Below are 21856 nucleotides of genomic sequence, written 5' to 3' on the forward strand. Positions count from 1 at the left end.
TTACTCCTTAAAGCAAAAAAAACAAAAAAAAAACACATTTTATTTATTGCTGCCTCAGTAAAATGTTTCAGAATGTAAACCCCCTCACCTTAAAAAGATATGAGCCTTCTTTTTCTGTAATGTTACCGACATAAGCGGGCCCAGTGAACTTAACTGTTCACAAGCGAGCTAGCTCTTGCATTTGACCCCAACTACAACAACTTGTAAACAAACTTATTTCAGTCAGCTGCAAAGGCTGGGACCCAGGCAGAGGGAGATAACAGTAATGACAACATTTTTACATGATGATTTAAATCATATCCTGGGAGGGCCCATTCCCTGTGCCTTTTAGGGGCCCAGACATTTCTGCAGGACAATGGTACATTAATGCCCATTAGGCATTACAGGCACTACACAGAGTTCATTAACAGTAATATTTTTCACAGTAGAAAACAGGATGAAAGTGTGTGTGGCACTACTCTTCGGGAGAATGTGATTGCATACAAATGTGTATTTGTAAAAAGCAACAGGTTGTGTTTTGGTTTTTCAAATTTTAATATCACAAGACAGCCGTTGTAGTACAATGTGAAAGAGCAGAGAAAAAAACACAGTTCCACACAGGCACAGATACACTCAGGAACATCTTACCATGAAAGAGTCATATCAAGGGGTTAACCACAAACATTAACACAACACTTTCCTAATCTTTCCTCCATTAGTTCCATTAGCTTCTGCAATAAAAAAAAACATCTATTGGTGCTGTTTAATTATGTAGCAGTGGTATTAATGTGTTACGTTTGAAAATCTTATTATGATGGAACCCAAGAAGCAGATCCGGCAATAAGAGTCTTTCACCATCGAAAGTATTCCCAAAGTAAAAAAATAAAATAAAAATGTAAACAGGAAAGAGGATTGTTGCAAAGAGTCAAATCTAATCTCCCATTAGACCCTTGATTGATTCTGGTCATGTTCTCATTATGTTTAAGTAATTATCAGATACATTAAAACGTCAACTCTTGTCCATCACAGAGTTTCCCAGTTTCCTGTTTGTCCATCAAGATTAGACTCTAACAAGGAAAACAGTGTGATATAGCAGACTTCACGTGTTATAGTCTTTACGCTATTAGAATGATATGCAATTTTCCAGCAGCAGTAAACATCTAAAAAGGAATAACAAACCAAACCAAACGTTGCTTCAATATATTTTTAACATGAAGTACAAGGAAAAATCTGCAACATTTGCTGTCGTCAATTATAACTGCATGAGACTGTTTGTAATAACTCAATAAGATCTGGATCTCGCTTCTTTTTTTCACCCTTATTTTCAAAAAGATTTTTCGTGTGAAAACAGCAACATGCTGAGAAAATCAGGGAGTTGCACAATTCTTACACAGCAGCCACGGACACCTTACTACAAAGTACAGTGTAGCACAATTCATGCAATGTAATGGCAAAAAAACAAACATGATTACATTCTATAATTTACTTTAAATTACAGCAATGGTAATATACGTTAAGATAGTTGGCATACACATAATATGAGCACTATTGGTAGTTTATAAAGCGTTTCTTCCTTGGCTTGTATTTACTTGTATGTCATTAAGTGTTAGCCACTATTCCTGATTAGCGGCTAACAGTTAATAGCATGCATGCCTTTTTTCAAGACAAGCTTCCATTTGTCTACAGTCTATTATTTCAGGAAATATGGTACTCAGGCAAGTAATATATATATGCATATAATCCAATATACCAAAAAAAAAGATTTTTGTAATCACAAAAGTTCAACTCAATGGCGAGGAGATCACACGAGGAAGACTAGTGGATCAAAACATTTGGCCTCATTCACTAACAGCGCGTACACACAAATATTTGCTTAAACCGTGCGTACGGACGTTTGAAGCACAAATCTGGGATTCATCAATATAGTCTTACTTGAATTTGTTCTCACTCTGAACAAAAATAGAACTTCCTGAGACCATGCGTACAAATGATTGACCAGCTTTCTCAGAAAATGTTAATATACACTCTTTTAACTAAATGCATAACATATTAAAAATCCATTAAGTTAAATTAAAAAAAATATATATATAAAATCTTAAATCTAATCGTTGACCACTCAATATCGCATCTGTTACCAAAACCAGTTGATTCATCTGAGAATATTTAAGAGCAGCAGGGAACATACAGGATTGGGATTTACGTCTAAGAAAGTGTAAAGATCTAGCCTTGCTGAAACAAATTGCAAGGGGGAGGGGCAAATCAGGCCCAAAATCGGGGGGTTAAAATCGCCTAGTGTGTGGCAAACTTAAACCCACAGACACACCGATCTTTTTTCTCCTTTTGGGGCCATCTCCTAAAAAATTAAGTGCCTCCATCTCATCGCACTCATCCTGATACCCCAATCGAATGTCCCTATATCTCAGATGGGGCGTGGTAGTATGCTGATTGAAGGTTGCGGGCACGCGCCTGTGGATTAAAAAAAAATTGTGATTGACTAACATACACAAGTTGGTGAGAACAAAATTGGCTGGTATGCACGTGTCATGAATCCGACGGTGATTTTGCGTATGCACTTATTTTATGCGCATTCACTTTTTTGTGTCAATACGCAAGTGTGCAAGTTTGCCTTCTTGTCTTGCTTCTGTTTTTGAAATGCCCTGCAACTATGAGATGTGCATATAAAAGGCCTTCTTCCGCTTCTTAGCTTTCTTCTTCTTTTTTGCCTCCTTCTTGTTCTTTAAAAATGAAGCCATAGCTTCTTAAACACATTGCAATCATGTGGATCAATTTGAGACTTCCACAGTTTTCATACTTCTCAACACTTCTGAGCTTGTATAGTCGTTGCGTAAAGTCACAGGGCTCCATTGACTGAACAGCTCCTTGGCTTTTTTACGGAATTTCTTTCCTACGATGACGTACAGGACAGGGTTGAGAACACTGTTGAAGAAGCCTAAGTAGAGAAAGATCATCCTGCAGGTGTCTACAGCTGTTCGGACAGCTAACGGTTTTAAGACTAAAACAAGTTCTACGATCCTAACCAGGTGGAATGGCACCCAGCAGATCAGGAACGCGAGCAGGACTGCGAGCACCAGTGTGGTCGCCTTCTGCTCTGTTTTCTGGGAGTTTAAGCGTGCATTCAGACCTCGGACTATCTTGTAGGTGCAGAAGAAAATAATGAAAATGGGAATGATGAAGATGAACAGAGATATCGTCCCCTCATAGAGCAGATATACAGTTTCGGTTGGAAATTCAAAAGAGCATAATGTATTATTACCTTCATCTAACTTTAACTTTCGGTACATTAGCATGGGGATACTCAGAAGAAAACCAAAAACCCACACCAGCAGACAGCCAAGTTTAGCAAATTTTGGCCTACGCATTCTTGTATTGGACAGTGGGTGCACCAGAGCGACAAAGCGGTCTATGCTAATCAGAACGAGGAAGTATATGCTGCAGTAGGTGTTCGTGGTGATGGAAAGGCTAACCAGTTTACACATGGGACCATTAAAGGGCCAGTCGTAGTCTTTGATTATATAGGCCGCCCAGAATGGCAAACAAGCAACCAAAAAAAGGTCAGCAGCAGCCAGATTGCTCAAATAGATCTCAGCCACAGTGCATGCCTTCTTGTGGAAGCAGAAAACCATCAGGATAAACACATTTAACACAATCCCAAAGATGGAAATGAGCAGAATGTACACAGCCATGAACCATTCGGGGAGATTTTCTGGATGCCTATCAGAGCCATTTGTGGTATTTTGGTCTCCATTTGGAGTTGCATTGCTGTGGAAAGAGACAAGGAAATACAAACAGGAAATACAATGTTAAGGTCAACTTAAAATATCTCTTCTAACTCTGTTATAATTATCATATGTAACGCTCAGGGAAAATCAATTCACACATGTCACACATGTGAGTCATACTGAATATTGAGTGAGCGCTGTGTAGAGTAAAATATTGAATACTGGAAAAAGGCCAAATCTAAGCTTATCATTTTTACAATTATCTTCAAAATCATTCATAATAATAAGGCAGTCATTGCGTATGAATTTGGAATACCTGGAAATTTAACCTGGTCCTGACTTGTTTTTGGATATTGACTCATGTTATTTGTACAAAAAGTTCATCCACAATTTACTTGAATAGATGGGACAAATTTTAAATACATTCACAAAGGTTTTTTTTTTAATCACTTTCTTTTTTTTTAAACTGAAACATTTGCGTTATCTATCAAATTGCCAAAGACACCATTTTAAAAGCAGTTTCCCACTCGTGAGCATGTGCACTACAATGTTGTTTTTACTTTTAAGCACCGTCTTCACATTTTACTCTCCATTCTACATTAATGTAGATCATTATAAACAGTGAGAGAGTGCTAAATGCTAGTCGTTTTGATCTCCATCGGGCAGAGCAACATCCATCACTCAACATGTTGACACAGTTATAGTTACAGTTGAAGTAGTTCAAATGTAACAATTCAAAACCCTTTTGCAAAGTCTAAATATCACCCTGTTCTGTTATTTGTTCCCCACAATACATAGACATAACATGACATTCATTCATACTTAGAAAACGTACATAAAGTGTCATTCACAGACATTGTAATAAAGCAGAGAATATGATGTATGGTGAAAATCTTTGAGCATGTTATAAGTTGATCAAAGTCATACTCTTCCTTTTTGAGTAATTTTTATATAATGACAAATACAAAATACAAATCCAATAGAACTCTAACGTACCTGGATTGCAGAAGACTCATTTTTCTTACAGACCTCCAGTCTTAGTTCTCGGTCCACAGATGTACCGCACAGATCAGCTGCAACAGTCCTCTGTTGGTCTCTGACTCTCCCTCTCTTAAAGGAGATGATTTAGAAGTGATGTCAGACTAATCATTTCACACTTCACACAAAGATAAAGTACCAGCTGCTACAGTCCTCTGTCGGTATCTGACTGTCCCTCTCTTAAAGGAGAACTGATTTAGAAGTGATGTCAGACTAATCATTGGAAACCACAGTTCCCGTTCTACATTCAAGACTATTTCAGATGTTTTTTTTTTAATAAAATGTTTTCAGGTGTAGGGCCTTTCAGATAGGTAGGGTCCTGCTTGCCACTCTCACTCGAAAGTGAAAACATTTTCTACTTGAGCGCATCGCCCTGTGACTTCACCTCCGCGCGTCCAATAGGAGGGGAGCTCAGATCACAACAAACTGTGTCTCACTTTACGGAGCTTTGGTTTGTCGGCAAGAAAGATCTGGTTTGAGAAGATATTGCTACGAAGCAGGATTTGGGCTTAGCGAGGTAACTTCAGGGTTAACCTTGAGTTTTGAGTCCTACAAAGGTCGTTCACTTCTTACCTGGGTATATCGCCACGGTAACTTACGATGAACACCTAACCTGGTCGGGAGCATGTGAACCTGTGAAAATCTCCGCCCACTGACCAATCAGATCTTTTGATCGTGGAGCTCTCAGAGCTGATCGAGAGGGGGGAGGACACTTCATATAATCTAATGATTAATGATTACTTTTTATGATATCCTTTATCAAATTAAGTCTAAAGTCTATCCTTCAGACACTTAAGAAGCACCGGAGCCCTTTAGTTGTGTATTTAGGATGTAAAATTATGAGTAGCCTTCTTATGGCTTTGAATTAGGCTATATCTTCATATTTGTATTGTCTCCTTGCCACTGCTTGTTTTCAATAGAGCTGCAGCTGAAATAGAACTTCTCAAACTGCTACACAGGCCACATGAAGGAGTCAGAGCAACACATTCAATTAAGTGGAAAAAAAACCCAGGAGTTATAATCGTCAGTTCTAAGGTGAACTAATGATGGGAATAAAATATAATACGCTGTAGTTTGCACATTAATACTTGCTAATTTCAATTCTTTTATCTGCCAATTCCTGCATTTGTTCCTGCAGCTGTATAACTTCAGCCTGTTTGTCTTAAACATCTTGATATCATTAATATCATTTGTTGAGTTTTTTTTAATTTTTTTTAGATATGACCATCTGCTGACGGCACGCAGCTATGATTGATTGTGATCGGTTATATGACGCTGACTCCACATCTTTTATGTGAACGTGCTCTTTGGAACTCTGTGTTCACCTATCAGGTTGATAACCAGCTTCGTATGCACGATCTCTTATGTGGAGCCAGATAACCCGAAGATACCCAAAGACACCCTGGGTATGTTGAACTAGCATCGTAGTATAGGCCCCAGGTGCGTTTCAAACAGAGCAGTAATGTGTGTCGTTTTAGCCCTGCAGCACCTGGAGGAACCGAAACGGCCTCAAGCCCTGACATGCATTGATGCTTTTCTGAACACACTCCCTCTTTTTCAAGAACAATCGGGGTTTCTTTCTCAATAGCGGACACATAGGCCTACACATGGCTGCGGCAAGAAGACACTTTCCCGAGAGACTTTCCCGACTATTGTTTCGGTCACCTCTGCTGTGGTTTTTTTGCTCGTGCGCCCTGCGCCCTGCTCCGCACCCTGCTCCGCGCCCTGCTCCGCGGCGAGCTCAGCGCGCACCGCGTCACACCTGGAAGGCCTTGAACCCCGACTGTAGAGATCACGAGACAACTTCTCTCAGAGTCATGGTATGTACTTGTCAGCAACAGCTGTCAGTCAGACACAAAAGTTAAGATTGGTGTGGCGCGGTGGTTGGTGTGCGCGCGCCCCATGTATGGAGGCTGTCGCCTCAAGCGGGCGGACCGGCTTCACGCCTGTGGCCTCTTTTTTTTTTACCGCATTGTCGTTCCCCGGTCTCTCTCTCTCTCTCCCTGATTTCCGACTCTGTCCCACTGTCCTGTCTCTCCATTAAAGGCATTAAAAAAAAAGATTGGTACACAACTCCAGCCCCGTATTTGAGTTGGTCAGCCAGCAAAGGGGGAGCTTACAGTACTTTTACAATATGATCAAGGTCAGAAAAATAAAGTCCACTAATACAAATGTGTAGATAGAAAGATAGATAGGTCCTTTGTTAATCCCGAGGGAACTTCAAAAAGTGTTAAACACAAATGACAACCCAACAACAGCCACAAAACATTACAAGACTACTTGTGTCACTTTATATGCACTTTGATTTGGCTAAAGTTACTTTAATGGTTAAGTATTAGGCTACAAGAAGTCACGAAGCTGTTTTTAGTACGTACCGTATTCGAGATCACAGCCAGTGAAGGGGACGGAGCAGACAATCTGAGATTTCTATAGTTACCACCACCGCCACACGAGGGCGCTGATGTCAAACAAAAGAGGAGCCTTGCATAGTTGGAGATAAAAGATACAACTGTCTATTAAATCTATATCTCAGAGGAATAAGATCACAAGACAACTTTACAGAAAATTAAAGGGACACTGAGTGAACACAACAATACATTTTGACGAACTTCAATAATCTACAATAAGCCTGTAACACACGGCGCTTCTCTTTATTCAATGTTGACTTTCTGGTGTATGAATAATTTAAATCACTCTTTGCAATTTCCTTTAGCAGAAGGATTTTGTCCAATGTAAGTCTAAGGGTTAGTACAACACAAGCACTGTTTTTTTTATAGCCTAAATTTTTTTTAAATTTTCAGAAATTTTGGTTGCAGAAACTGCAAGTAGCAACCTCTGGTGTGACAAATGAAGCCGATGTGAGAGTTAAAAAATTATGGCCAGTAAAGACAAACTGTGATTTCAGTTCTTCTGCTTATCATCATCATTGTCCCTGTTTGTGTCAATTTACTTTTACAATGAGCATGATGAACATTAACATGTTAACATCCTGCTACAAAATGATTTTGGTCTAATTACTTTCAGCACAACAGTACTTTTTTAGATCAGTGCTTATATCCATGATGCTAACCTGCAAACAATGAAATGCTTTCATGCTTATGTTTGGCTTGTATGATAATCTCCATGTTCACCATTTTAGGTGTAGCATGTTAGCATGTTAGCATGCTAGCGTGATAAGATTGTCTGATTGACTGTACTTTGTACAGCTCAAACTGAAATAATAGGCATATATATATATATATATATAATATTTATTTTAGTTTCCCTTAATAAAGTCACAGTATCAACAAAGCTCTGAGCACCACTACAGGGAAAGTCAGAAGAACATTAGAATAAAAAGGTTTAAGCGTAAAAAAATGGAATCGGAAGAGTAGGCAGGTGAAAATATATAATTAATTTAAATCAAAGTTAACCATCTGTCTGTCACCTTGCAGCATACACATTCAACGTTTCATTAGTTTATACATTGTGACTTTCAGAAGATATAATTTACTCCCAGCCTTACAAAAGAAAAAAACATAATTCATCTTTCTTTTTACTTAAAACATGTCCCTAAAATTAAGTAGATCATACTGGTCATTATATTCAAAGTTATCTAAAGATATAGACAATTGTCTTTACATCAAATGCTAACTTGACCTGCTAATCACTAAAAGCATACTTCTTTGAAACTTTTGATGTTTTTATTTCTTTTTTTTAATATTGAGGAAATAGTTTTTAATGTCAGCACTATTACAAATCTACAATTCACTTAGCAGACACTAAGAAAAAAAGGAAACAATGTCAGAACAAACGATCAGCTTTGAGTCCGATTGGACACACAGATGCTGACAGGCAATGCACAGAGGCGGAGCCCAACATCGATGGCAGTTCTTGATAACTCTAATCAATTTAGAAACCATCTTAAAAACACCGTTATCAAACAAACCCATCGTCAACATCATCATCATCAATAATATCCAAACCATCGTCATCATCATCATTAAGGTCGTAGGTATTCATGAGAGAGCTGGCGCTTAAGCTTTTTCTTAAAGGTGCAAAGGGACTCTGTAGATCGAATGGAGTTTGGTAGTTTGTTCCACCACCATAGAAATTGTGGTAGGACTATAGTAAACAAGCTTTAAAAATGCAGAAACATCTTGCATATGTCCTCTACATAGATGCTTTGTTTTAATATAGTGTAGGCTGTGTGATGTACACAAAGTGCATGTGGAGACCGTTCTCCCATGTTAACCCCATGCAAAGTGTTTTGTGGATTATAAACAAAGAATGACAATGAAGAAGAACACTAAGGTAACAGTTGAAAAGGATTCAGACACATTCTTTTTGACAGCAGGGAAAGAAATGTTCTGTTATACGTTATACACAGTATGTTATTTCAAATAAGACATGATCTAATTTCGAGGAACTTAATAACAAGGTTGCTTTACTCTCAGCAATTATTACTAATAAGGCCTTACAAAGAATTATGAGGAATTCAGGCCTTTTTTTTTGTTGCTTTTGGAAGTCGAGGTTTTAGTAGTTTTAAGGCAATTGATTTATCTGGAGTTGACATCAAGAGTAATAATAAGATATAATCATATTAAGTTAGACAAAACCACTCCATTGCGTTAAAAAATCACCACAAGCTTAATCTGCTCCAGTCTGTTGATGTAGGTGGACACGACTGAGCGTTGGAATGTGGTCATATCTGACCCTCTGCGAGTGTGTCTAGTCCTCCTGTAGATGGCGCTAACCTTCCTCCTAAAGTACTGCCCTGAGAAGACGTACAGCAGCGGATTGAGGGTGCTGTTGAGAAAGGCCAGATACACTGAAATCTGGCCTCCTATATCCAGCGTGTGGAACCACAGCTCCTCATCCACCACTTGGATGTCACAGAGTATGTCGAGGAAGGTGAACACTTGGAAGGGACCCCAACAAATCAGGAAAAGTAGTGTGACGGCATACATCAGCAGTGTGGCCTTTGTGTCTTTAATGTCATGAAAAGCTACACGCTCCCTCCGCTGAGCCAAATGTATGATTATTCTCCCACTGCAGAGCACGATGACCAGAACAGGCAGGACAAAGCCCACCACGTTCATCAGAATCTGATGGGCCAACTTCAAGGAGCTGCGGTGACTATATTCCAGTACACAGGCTGTCGTTTTATACTCCTCCAAGAAGATTACCTTTCTATGAACCATGGTGGGAGTGCTCAATATGAACCCAAGTATCCACAGGATGAAGCAGATGACCTTGGCGTAGAGCGTCCGTCTCAGCCGTCTTGCCTTCATGGTTCTAACTATAGCCAGGTAGCGGTCCACACTAATCATCACAAGGGTGTAAATGCTTGTGTAGATATTTACAACGATGACGGAGTTGACCATTTTGCATAAGAAATCCCCGTAAGGCCAGTTATATTGGTTGAGGATGCTCATCGCCCAGAAGGGGAGGCTACACAGGAGGATAAAGTCAGCCAGCGCCAGGTTACTCAGGTAGATCTCTGCTACAGTCAGTCGATCCCTGTGGGCGAAGAAAACCCCCAGGACGAAGCTGTTAAAGATGAGGCCTAGCAGGGAGAGGGTGAAGATGTACGGGGGGATGATGGTGTGGACCATATCCCAGTCAGCTGCGATTGGAGACTCTGATACATTGGGTGGCAGAGGTGCACTGCTGTTGTCAGACCACAGAGTTGCCATGAGTACATGCTTGACTTCCTCCATGTACTAGAAAACAAAGAATACGCATAGTTCTTCATTAAATTTCTATTTTTGATTGCAGTCTGTGAAGCATATTATGTCCAGTTTACAGTATTTCTTTCAGTCCCTCTGAACCTTTGTCAAGTGTGTTCAGATGGACTGAAACGTTGTGATTTTTTCCTTGAATAACTTGTTGGTGATGCCAAGCAAGACTAGTGTGCAGGATTTTTTCTTTTCAATGTGATAGTTTGGTGTCCTACGCACCTACTTCATGAGATAGTTGGATGTGCCAGCACCTCCTTTAAAAGATTATTACACACAATAAAACGTGTTTTAAAATGATAAATCGACGATAAAAATGTTGCCAATGACCTGTTTAGGTACAGGCTCTGAATTCCACTCAAGAAAACTGGAAACCATAACAAGTATTTCATAAACAGTTTATTATTATAGTAGGTCTGAACTTTTGGTTTATTGTATCCATGCATCTAAATCATTTCATGGCAATTATAATATAAAGGCTGGAATCCACCTTCATTATTTCTCAGTGTTCTGAGTTCAGGACTACACATCATAAGACTATATCATACCTTTATTTGTACGCCTGAAAACAACAAAAAAAAAAACGCCATATAATGAAAAGTTCTTACCTTGTATTGAGCGAAAATGTTCATCCTATATGGTCAAAACGCTGCTGAAAGGAGTAGAGAGGAAGGGAGAACTGCGAGGAGCCTTTTTGTATACACTTCCCTCTTCTTCCACACCCTCGTACAAGTAGCTGAATCTATCAACTTGTTTATGAAAGCGTCAAATTAAAGCCCATGCTCCTGCAAAGAGACACTGCAATGCACACAGTGTTTTTACATGATCATAACAACATTCCTCATGGGTTCATGCTTTAGTGCAGTTGATATGAATGTGGAACTGGAGATTCTCCTGACCTGGTGCTATAATGCACATCCCTGTCAGACATTAGGGGGGGATGCAGAAATAGTGGCCAAAGCAACGGAATCTGCTTTAATCTGCTTGAGAATATTTGCCTTTATGTCAATGCTATGTGTAGTCCAATGGAATGACAACATCAACACAAGAGCAGAGAACAACATACTGGCTAACTGAAATCATAATGCAGCTGCTGTGGTGTTGGCCTACAGAAGAAGCTGCAGCACCTTCCTTCTTATTCTCTGGTGAGTTGAGGAATTTAAAGCTCAGGAAGCCGTATAGAGTTTTCTGCAAGTGTAAAAGCCCTATAAGGTATTCTGAGAGGAAATCTGGCTTTTACTCATCCTTGTCATGATTCGTCCTTGTTTAGATTTATACTTGGTTAATTTCAGTGCTTAGAATTCATTTCCTGTTTTATTTTTTATTCATCCCTCGTGTTGCTTTAATCCCTGTGTAATCTCTGGCATCATTTCTAGTGCTGCTTGTTTTGTCCTTTCTTATCCTCGTGTTTCTCTTTCCCCTGTATGTGTGTGTATGTGTGTGTATGTGTGTGTATGTGTGTGTGTGTGTGCGTGTGTGTGTGTGTGTGTGTGTGTGTGTGTGTGTGTGTGTGTGTGTGCATTTCTAGTCTCGTCTTTGGTGTTTCCTGTTTTATTTTGTAATTCTTGTCCCTAGTTTTCTTCTCTTGTCTTACTTCCTGTCTAGTTTCCCTCCACTCTGACTGCCCTGATTGTCTTCACCTGTGTTGTTAGTCTTTGTTATTCATTTCATATTCTAATATCTATTCCTTTATTTTATACCACTCTGTTGTACAGGAGCAACGGTAACATTAGTTAAACGAATGATCCCTCGGTACACTGGGCTCCTTATCTACCATCTAAGGCTAAACCAGCACCCCAACCCAACACTAAAACTCTGATGCTTAGCGATGCTACACTAAAATTGACTTTTTCCCAGAAATATCACTCTTGAGATCTAAACAACAAAAACATGTAGCATTTTGCCTCACAACAGATGAATGCACAGTTTAACCTTTTTTTTTTATAGCTTTCTTGATGAAGAAGGAATAATATTGTTATTACAGCTTGTCTTGCAGTCTTGTCTTTAAAACTTGAAAAATTAAAGAAAGAAGGCATTTGTGTTAAAAAAAGATGTTAAGAAGAAGAATGCTATTGTTTTAAAAGGAAGTTTTCTTTGCTGGAAACTTGCCTCTGTGGGTGAAGATGGACTTGAACTCGCTGTATTCTCATTTTATTTAGTTAAATAAAAATTGGCCAAGACCAGACTTCCCTTTTTTTTGCGGTTTCCTTAGCATGGGTTAGATTAAACACTTACCCACAATCACATAAACAGGAAGGGATTCAATGAGCTGTGACTAGGCTACATCCAAGGTAGTTCCCTGGTCGCCAATAGGTAACGCATATGCCCAAGTACACCCAGAGGTGATGTCACATTGATGAGCAAATGAACAAAGCCACAACAATTTGAAGGTACACTGTAACGCTGATGCTTTTTCTCATCCTTTGGTTGCTCCGAAGGACTTAGTGTCTTTGCTTCAGACTTGTGAGTTGTTTCTCATGACAGCAACAGCAGGTGTCTTTAATGCCTTGATAAAAAGCGAACACTCGCATCATTGGGCTGTTGCTTCGTCCTACATTTCCAAGTCGTCCTTTTGATGTCAGGTCCTGCCTGATGATGTTCCAGCCCCTCTGGTGTGAGGTGCATGGACAACTGAGACAGATTTCAGTGGCAGGCTATTCTCCAAATTCCTAGAAATGTTTTAGAGTGCATTTGTAATAAAGGCTACCGAAAGACATAAGAAATGAAGCATTGACTATAGGCCGAACTTTTCACTACTTCCTTTTGTAATCACAATTTGGTTTTAATAATTAGACTGGAAGAAAAAACGCAGAAGATAAATAATCTATTGTATAGGCCTAATGACTCCTTAAAAAGTGCAAGTTTAACTTCCATTTTACTGTTAATTTTGTGATGCAGTGTGCAAAAATCTGAAAGGCAGACTAAAAAACATCAGGCTGAATTATATATTTTCGGAAAGCATTTCACCATTTGAGGGGACTTTGTCTGCTTGCATGTTTTTTTGTTCCACAACAATTTTCAGCCTTGGCATTGGTGGCAGAGCATGACTCCTCACAAAGATTTCCTGTTTGGCTCGACATGCCTCTTTTTTCGGGACAACTAGGGGTGTACACTCGCCCACAGCCCACAATGAGTCAACACTGGGCCATTAAATTATGGTGGTGTGGGTTGAACTGTATAATGAGACGACCCATGCCCATGCAGCCAACAAAAAGTAGCATGTTTGTGTGTCACCGCTGGAAACTCTTTGACAGAATCCTGTTTTTAACCCCGCAGACGATGAGTCAGAAACACCAGAAAACACTTAGCAAGCAGTTGTCGGGGCTTTCTTCTGGTTCGGGTTTTTGTTCTCGACTTGCATTATTAAATGCATTATAAAGATTCAACGAGACATCCATTCAAACCATGTGTATATTTTATTTGACAGCTATGTATAGTCTGAGTAATTAGCAAGAGCAGACAGAGTATGAAAACTGTACAAACCTGTGGAATCAATATAGTGATATCATCATTTGTAACAGGAGACTATGCTGTACTAATCAACCACATGTAAGAGAACTATCTTAAGGAGAGAAAAAAAGTGCATGTAGCAGTCTGTAACACCTTCTCCATGGGCACAGCCATTCAAGGCTTGTGAATCTCTACATTGATCTTATTTTTTTCTTGTAAATATACATGAAACAGGATTTTAACTTTTTTAAGGCAACACATCACAGATTGATTTGAGTCACAATGATTTGGTCAAATCAAACCATTACATGTACTTCAATTCAAATCGTGAATTGATCCTATTATTTGAGTCATTTACATCAGTGCAGGACTGCATAGAGACGATAACATCAGAAGTCCATATTTGCCTTCAAAGGCAGTCATACCAAAGTCTTCAGTGTAGAGGACTGGTTTGACCGTGTGGACTCGAAGGTCGTCACTCTTTTAATGTTCCATTGTTTGAAGAGTTCTAGGGCTTTTTTCCTGAAGTTTTTCCCAACAATGACGTAGAGGATGGGGTTGAGGACACTGTTGAAAAAGGCTAAGTAGGTGAACATCTGGTTGCAAATATCAAGGACATCCTCGAGGTGGCACCCTACCAAGCCAACGGCACGGACCATCATATCCACAGTGGCAACCACATGGAAGGGCACCCAACAGATCAGGAACGCCAAAAGGACTGCCAACACCAGTGTGGTGGCTTTTTGCTCTGTTTTCTCAGCATTGAACCTCTCCATTGCCTGCATCTTCAAAGCTTGAATAATTTTAACAGTGCAGAATGAGATTATCGAAATCGGGACAATGAAGCTGAAAATGACCAAGATCACATCAAAGAAAATCTGTAGGTAGGGAACATGTTTTGGGTAGTCCAGAAAGCATGCATGTACGTCATACTCAGGGAAATGTTTCACTTTCCTGAAGATGAGAGTAGGGACACAGAGCAGTAACCCAAACCCCCACACCAGCAGACAACCCAGTTTGGCATACTTTGGCCTACGCATTCTGCCATGGGACATTGTATGCACCAGTGCCACATAGCGATCCATGCCTACAAGAACAAGGAAGTAGATGCTGCAGTAGGCGTTCATTTTAATGCCAAGGTTGATGACTTTGCACAAAAACAGACCAAAGGGCCAGTCGAACCCATTGGAGATATTCACAGCCCAGAAAGGCAAACAACACATCAGAACGAGGTCGGCAGCAGCCAGGTTGCTCAGGTAGATCTCAGCAACAGTGCAGGCCTTCTTGTGTAAGCAGAAAACTATCAGGACAAACACGTTAAAAACAATCCCCAGCACGGTGATGAATGCAATGTACACCGGCTGCCAGCTGTAGAGCCACTCCCAGGCATCTGAATCTAAACATCCAGTGCCATTGGTGATGTTTTGGTCTCCATATGAGGCTGGGGTGCTGTAGTCAGCAGGGACGCTGTCAGGAATAAAACAAAGAATTAAAACTTTTAGAGCATTATTTTAGAGCAACCGTTTTATATTTTGACATTTCAGCTGGTTAGCCTATAGTTCCATTCAAAATTCTAAACAGCATGCTCACAGGATGTACTATCATACCCAGGGTATCAGTACAGTGCACAGCACTGTGCACTGCAGTGCTCCTATAACTATTAAACAGTTAAAGAAAGCATTTTGTAAATCTGTCAGTGAATATTTGCATTTCATATTCTGTAAGCAACTGTCTTATTTCTGTTGAGATTGTTTTGGTCCATATTACCCATCAGGGTAAATACTCCTTTTTTGGGTCATGCAACTTATTTAGTCTTTGCTATAACCAATTCTGCCAATGCAATTTCTTTTCAAGGAGTAAACTTGGTGGTAAGCACAATGACATAAGCCATAACAACAACATGAATTAGTTATTTATTTGGAATTACCCTTAACAAACATCTGATAATGAGCTGAGCGCTTAATGCAAACCGCACACCTGAACATGTGTAACTCTGGCCATGTTTACTTTAGAAGGAAAGAAAAATCTAATTTGATGTTCCACTGCAACTTTGAAGCAGCAGCTCTTGGAAATGCATCATCCCATAGATCCAGATGTCCAATGTCAACTGCTTATCATGTTACAATAATGAGCAACAGACTGGACTGGGCTCTGTTCACTCTATTTTCCCTTTAGGGGTTTAATTTTGGACTGTGCAATATAACTTACCTTTTACACCAACAACAAGACTCACAAAGAGAATGTTGAATTTAGAAACAACAAGCTGTCTTTTAACTATATACTTGTGAGCTAATAATCAAGACAATTAAAATGTTATTTTTAATAAATTGCCTTAATGTAAAATATTTATTGTTTATGCACCAAAAAACTTCTGACTTAAAAGTAATACACATGTTTTAAAAAATGGAGAGGTTGTTAAAAGACAGATCTCTATTGGTAGGTAAGTTATGGTTTATCTTATTGAGTTTTTTTTTTAGCTTTATTTATCTATGAATATTTACTGTAACAAGCATTATCATAATGTATACTAGTTTATAACTCTCTTTCCACAAAAAATACATTCTCACCACAAAGACTTCTGTACATCGCTGTTTCATATCTGATGAATATGAAACTCAAAACATCTGTAACTTGTCATTCTTAAAGTTTTGAAAAAAAAAGAAATCATATGAAATATTGAGAACATATTAACCAAATGCAGCTCATACATACCTTGTAGGTGGGAAATTCATTCCTTCGGAGTTATTCCACATGTGAGATCCCCAGATGCCTGGCTATACTGCTCGAGTGCTGTCCTTTGCTCTACTGACTCTGTGTCTGACTCGCTCTCTTAGAGGAAACTGTAATTATAGTGATGTCAGCCAAAGGGCCAAACTCCAGTCTGAATCCTCTGCTTCTCCCTCTTCTGTTTATCCTCTTAGTTAGAGCACAGACCGCATGTGTGTTTATCATCTTGTTTACTTCCTTGTAGTTTTATGATTTACTGAAGACATTTCATAGCATTAAAGCACCAGCTTAAGTTAGACAAGTGTTGTTGTAAAGCTATATCTTTATTAAGCCTTAATTTTTTAATTGTAGGTTCTCAGCTTTAGAGTGGGGTGGATATGCACTAATTGTGGACTGGGATGATAGCCACTTAATGTCATGTGAAATTGCTGTTTCAATGCACTGCTTACAGTGCATTAGCCAACAACTTAACCATTTATCCATTGGACTGTATTTATTTCAAGTTTCTTGTTTCTGGTAATGTTCTGTTTGAGTCGTGAATAAAGAAAATAATTTTAACGGCTTCTGATCAGAACTCTGTTACGCAATAAAACGTAAGGTTATAATTGAACATCTGACACCAGTGCCACCTTTTCACACGTCTGTTTAACTTGTGATCACTAAATAATTAAGCTAAAAAATAAAATAAAATGAATGTATGGAAGAGTATTTGCTACCTGGGTGGTGGCAAATTGGGATCTATTATAATGAATTAATTAATCAAATATGAGCTTGGTTAGCATAAAAAGCTGGCAAGCCAAGAGCATTCCAATTTCAAACTTTCACTGGTTTTCAAGTTCTAACCATAACGACACCAACACTGACCTGCAGCGTGGAACATATAGATTGTTGATTTGCTGAAGATTGGACTGTGTGACAGCAGCCGTTGTGAATTCTGTACTCCCCTTCTTTCTCCCCATACCATCTACCTGGTTTACTGCCTCCAAGAGAGATATTATACAAGTTGTTGACAATGTTCACACCATTGAATTCCATTGTTTGCGTGGGCCAAGACTTATCATAAACTAAGTGTTTTTTCCATCTTATACCAAACCATCTGGGTTGGCAAAAGTCTGGAGAATTGTTGCAGAATTTACAAAAGCCAGGGCAGAAAATGTCCCAACACATACAGTAAGAACCTGACCTTTCACGTTTGGTGTGACGATTTTCCTGTTTGTTTTCATCATGAGTGGGTTTTAATTCCTCATGTCTGACTCACCCAAAATCACAGGGCTGGACTCCAAGCAGTGATTAGCATCATGTAAGCAACTGGACAACTGATCAAGTGTCTAATAAGAGGCCTGTCCTGCCGCCTCCTAACCTAATGTAGGAAAAGATTACTTTATGGAACTACCGCAGTCTCTGCGATGAGTCTTGTGCTCCATCATGAAAGTACTTTGAGTCTGAAACATTTTCTCTAGTCTCATAAGCACAGCTGTGTTCTTATCTCCTTGTCTTCATGTCTTCTTGTTCTTTGACTTCTCTGTGCTGGTACATCAGCTCTTTCTTTCTCTCCCCACTGCCCCTGCCTCATTCCAGATGTGTGGATTCTTATCCTCATTGGTCAGCAGATGGGATCAACATAGAGAATGTGTTGTTCAAATACATGAAATCGGATTTAATCAGGTGATCCAGTTTTGGTTTTGGTGGATCAAAGCTCCATTATAAAATGTTTGGGTTGTCACTCCAAAAAAAAAGAGGAATGTCTTGATCGAAGAAGGAGGTTCAATTTAGGGTAGATTTTTAGATAAAAACTGGTATCAAACTTTTGAATTTGGGGCTTTGCGTCTTGTTGTTTTATACTCTTAATGTATTTAAATCAATATCAAGGGGCTCAGGACTTTTTCATTTTCACCTGTTTCTTGAATTCTTCCTCATTCCATCCTCCTTAGGTACTTATCTGAATCCAAACTTTCTGTACATCAGTCCACCATTGCCTTGCATATGGCTTCATCAATTTTGTCCTCGAAAAGAGGTCCTAGGGTGTCGGACTGTACAGTTTTTTTTTCATTGAAGCAAATTTGTGATTTATATAACTGAATTAGTTTTTTCCTTAAAAAAATTGAAAAAAAAGTTGCAAATCAAACAATTCACTTTTTCTGCATTGTTTTTATGTGGCACACTGGTCTTCTGTTGATACTCTCTTGCTCTCCTGTATTGTGTAAAAAAGACCCCCATCCCTCCCTCCCTGGTGATGTCAAAATTAACCATAAATTGACCTAATATACCAAATTAAGATTAGTGACAAAAATAATACAATAAGCTTTGCAATATTGTACACAAATGACATCTGAGTAGGGGTCTGGTGGCGCAATCATCAAACCCGTTACCGGTTCTTATGTCAACACTGAGATCCTCATTCATCTCAGAAACGGCAATTGTATGAATAACAAGGCTGTTTGGTGCACATTAAGCTCTCACAGCACACTTAAAAACGGAGAATATTGTTCAAGCCCAGAGGCCATTTTCAAGTTAGCATTGATTAGAGTAGACAGAGGGTTTTAATGCCATCATCTAGTGAAAAATGATCTGGTTTGCAATACTCACATGATTACCATGAGGTAAAAGCATGACCATGATGAAGAAATTGTCTTTAAACAATGTTGTAATGGTGAAATTCTTTATTTTCACTTCCTGTCAAGTGTGTGTTTTTACAGAAACTAAGACTCACATGAACAAATAAACAGCCTCAGATGAAACTAACCGACATCATTATTCATTTTGATCAGAAAAATCTCCTCCAGGAGATCTATGGAACCAAGAAATGGCAGCTTTTATTTTGTTGCTATATTTAGGGCTGAACATTGACTTTTGGCCTAAATAACATGGTATAGCTGATCACAGGAGTAACAAAAGGACAGTATATTCTTCACTTACACACACCTGAGGAAGGAACTACTCTCTAAGAGGCACACCCCCTGCCCTGTTCTTTACAGATCACAAAGAGAAGCTCCTGCTCCTCGTTTGCAGACAATCAAAACAAAGTAAGCTAATAACTTATTTAGAAATTTAAATAACTTTCTACCGTTTACTAATCCAACACGGTTCTGTCTAACCCCCCTATAAACCTCAATGGATCCTTTCACCTTTTGTTTGGCATTTGGACCCATGACCAGCAGGTAACATGATGTCTGAATGAACAAGTCCTTTGGTTATATTAAAATGAATACAATTAATGAATTTATTATTCATTGTGTACACTGTAAAAAAAAAAAAAAAGTCATTATAACTTAAAGAAGTTAGTGTCTGGGCTGCCTTAAATTTTTATTTTTTTTTTCTCAAAAGTTGAGATAAATTTGTGATTATTCCAAAGAAATACAATTGTCTTGTCAAATAAACTTGACATCAAGTCAGTTGTACTTAAGGCAAAATGGTCTATCAATTTCTTTTGACTTGAAATCAAAAATTAAAAATACTTTAACAACAGTAGTATCCACCTAAAATTTTGAGAGGAATGAATTCATCAATTTAAATTGAATATATATTTCTATTTTAGTCAATTAAAATCAGTTTAGTTTATACATTTCTAGTGATTCTCTTTGCTTTTGTGTAAAAAGGAGGTGAAGAGAATGAAGGGGGGAAAGTATCCATTAATATTTACAGTCTTCACTTAGCCGCCATTCTTTCCCATTTTCATTTAGCTGCCATTCAAAGAGTGTATGCATGTAGGGAATTGGATAATGATAATAATTCCCTGCTTTTGAATTGTTTAGGAACTAAAAAAACACATATGAACAAAAAGGTTTCCTGAAAATAAGACTCCAAAGTAAGGCTGTGGCTGATTAACTAGCAGCTTTAATCAGTTTATACTAAATATGATTACTGCAGATCATTAGCTAATTGTTAGGCATTTAGAGACGTGAGCATCTTCATTTGAATAAACTCCTCAGCCTTAATGAGTAAAGACTTCTCCGTTGTCCCTTTAAAGAAGAAACAGACACTGCTGAGCATTTTCCAGTCTAGTTTATTTCATCTTTGAGAGAAAAAAAGAACAAAAATCTATAACATTTTTCATGTCATGTCATTTTTCAGCTTTTAAAAATACTTTACTCTTTACTACCACATTTCCAACCTCAACACTGTTTTCAGAATGAGTTTAATTCATGCAGCGACACACTCATGGATGGAATGATCGAAAGAAATGAACGCATCCACACACACTCACTCTCTTCTACTTTCATACACAATAAAAAGGATAAGAGCACACTCGGAAAATGTTTACTATGCTAATCTGTTCTTATTTCTGATTTTTTTTTTTAATAGAAAACAAATCACCATAACAACACAAAACAATGAAAACAAATGCAACAAAAATATACAATATAATCATAATGATCATAAAATGAATTTAAAAAAAACTCACCAGATATTTATATCAAAAGCACTTTGTGACATCATGAATAGGGCTATATGATATCTTAATAAAATGAAGAGTAGAAATGGATTAAATATATAAATATCTACATGGTAGTGGCCAATAGCAGAGTGAGGCAAGGAAAGAAAAGAAACACAGCTGAATGTATAGTGGCTAATAAACATAAGTCTCAGGGTGTCAGATTCACTTTTTTGCTCTCAAACACAAACACAAATCTGTGCTGCAAATCCAAATCTGCAAATGTACGAACACTGAGTTGTATGGAAATACTGATTATTTACTTCTAGTTTGAATTTTGTGTTCAAAGGACAAACCCTTTAAATGTATCTGAACGTTAACCGAAGCAGCCATTATCAATGAACAGTTTTGCTTTTTACTGTGAACTCGAGTATGGAGCTGAGGAGAGGTAGATCATTTAACTACATAATTAAAAAGAGATAGGGGAATACTTTTGAGGGACTTTTTTAAAAATCCATATTTATCAAGGGCGTGACCAGCGCTGTGGCCAGGGGTGTCAAGGCCCCCCTCAGAAATATGATTAGCCACCCCTGGTGCCACCCCAAAATTCCTAAATTGCAAATTATCTTACTTGCAATGAACTACCTGACAATCTGTCAGGACCAAAACATGGCAAGTTAATGGGCTGGAGTTTGCGTGCACTTTTTTCAGGACTTTAAATTGTGAAATTGAAGATACAATGATTTCAGTGTCATTAAAAAAGTTTTGCTAATGTTGCCATTATCTCGTTTTACATAATACGATATGATCGTGAAATTGGAAAGGGTAAA

At 38.5% G+C, this 21856-nt stretch overlaps 3 protein-coding genes and 1 long non-coding RNA gene across 6 annotated transcripts; 1 reads left to right on the forward strand and 3 right to left on the reverse strand.

The window, feature by feature from the left end:
- Positions 1–510: 510 nt before the first annotated feature.
- LOC109997976 (B2 bradykinin receptor) lies at positions 511–7187 on the reverse strand. 3 transcript variants are annotated; one of them, XM_020652668.3, is made up of 3 exons: positions 7133–7187; positions 4716–4829; positions 511–3759 (listed from the first exon to the last, which is right to left on the reverse strand). In XM_020652668.3, the coding sequence occupies exons 2-3, from the start codon at positions 4733–4735 to the stop codon at positions 2763–2765; spliced, it is 1017 nt and encodes a 338-aa protein (XP_020508324.2). In that variant the 5' UTR covers positions 4736–4829; positions 7133–7187; the 3' UTR covers positions 511–2762. The 3 variants fall into 3 exon arrangements, with proteins under 3 accessions (XP_020508324.2, XP_065822456.1, XP_029136775.2); XM_065966384.1 differs by lacking the exon at positions 7133–7187 and adding an exon at positions 6423–6558; XM_029280942.2 differs by lacking the exon at positions 7133–7187 and adding an exon at positions 5331–5416.
- Positions 6442–13226, forward strand: LOC136183266 (uncharacterized). Its single transcript, XR_010669099.1, has 2 exons — positions 6442–6577; positions 9795–13226. It is a non-coding gene; the product is annotated as an uncharacterized lncRNA (long non-coding RNA).
- Positions 8132–11233, reverse strand: bdkrb1 (bradykinin receptor B1). The gene is made up of 2 exons (XM_029280941.2): positions 11086–11233; positions 8132–10462 (listed from the first exon to the last, which is right to left on the reverse strand). The coding sequence occupies exons 1-2, from the start codon at positions 11107–11109 to the stop codon at positions 9368–9370; spliced, it is 1119 nt and encodes a 372-aa protein (XP_029136774.2). The 5' UTR covers positions 11110–11233; the 3' UTR covers positions 8132–9367.
- A 648-nt stretch (positions 13227–13874) lies between the features above and the next one.
- Positions 13875–16778, reverse strand: bdkrb2 (bradykinin receptor B2). The gene is made up of 2 exons (XM_020652674.3): positions 16640–16778; positions 13875–15394 (listed from the first exon to the last, which is right to left on the reverse strand). The coding sequence occupies exons 1-2, from the start codon at positions 16678–16680 to the stop codon at positions 14347–14349; spliced, it is 1089 nt and encodes a 362-aa protein (XP_020508330.1). The 5' UTR covers positions 16681–16778; the 3' UTR covers positions 13875–14346.
- Between the last annotated feature and the right edge of the window lie 5078 nt (positions 16779–21856).

Source organism: Labrus bergylta, chromosome 18 (assembly GCF_963930695.1).
Source record: "Labrus bergylta chromosome 18, fLabBer1.1, whole genome shotgun sequence".
NCBI lineage: Eukaryota > Metazoa > Chordata > Actinopteri > Labriformes > Labridae > Labrus > Labrus bergylta.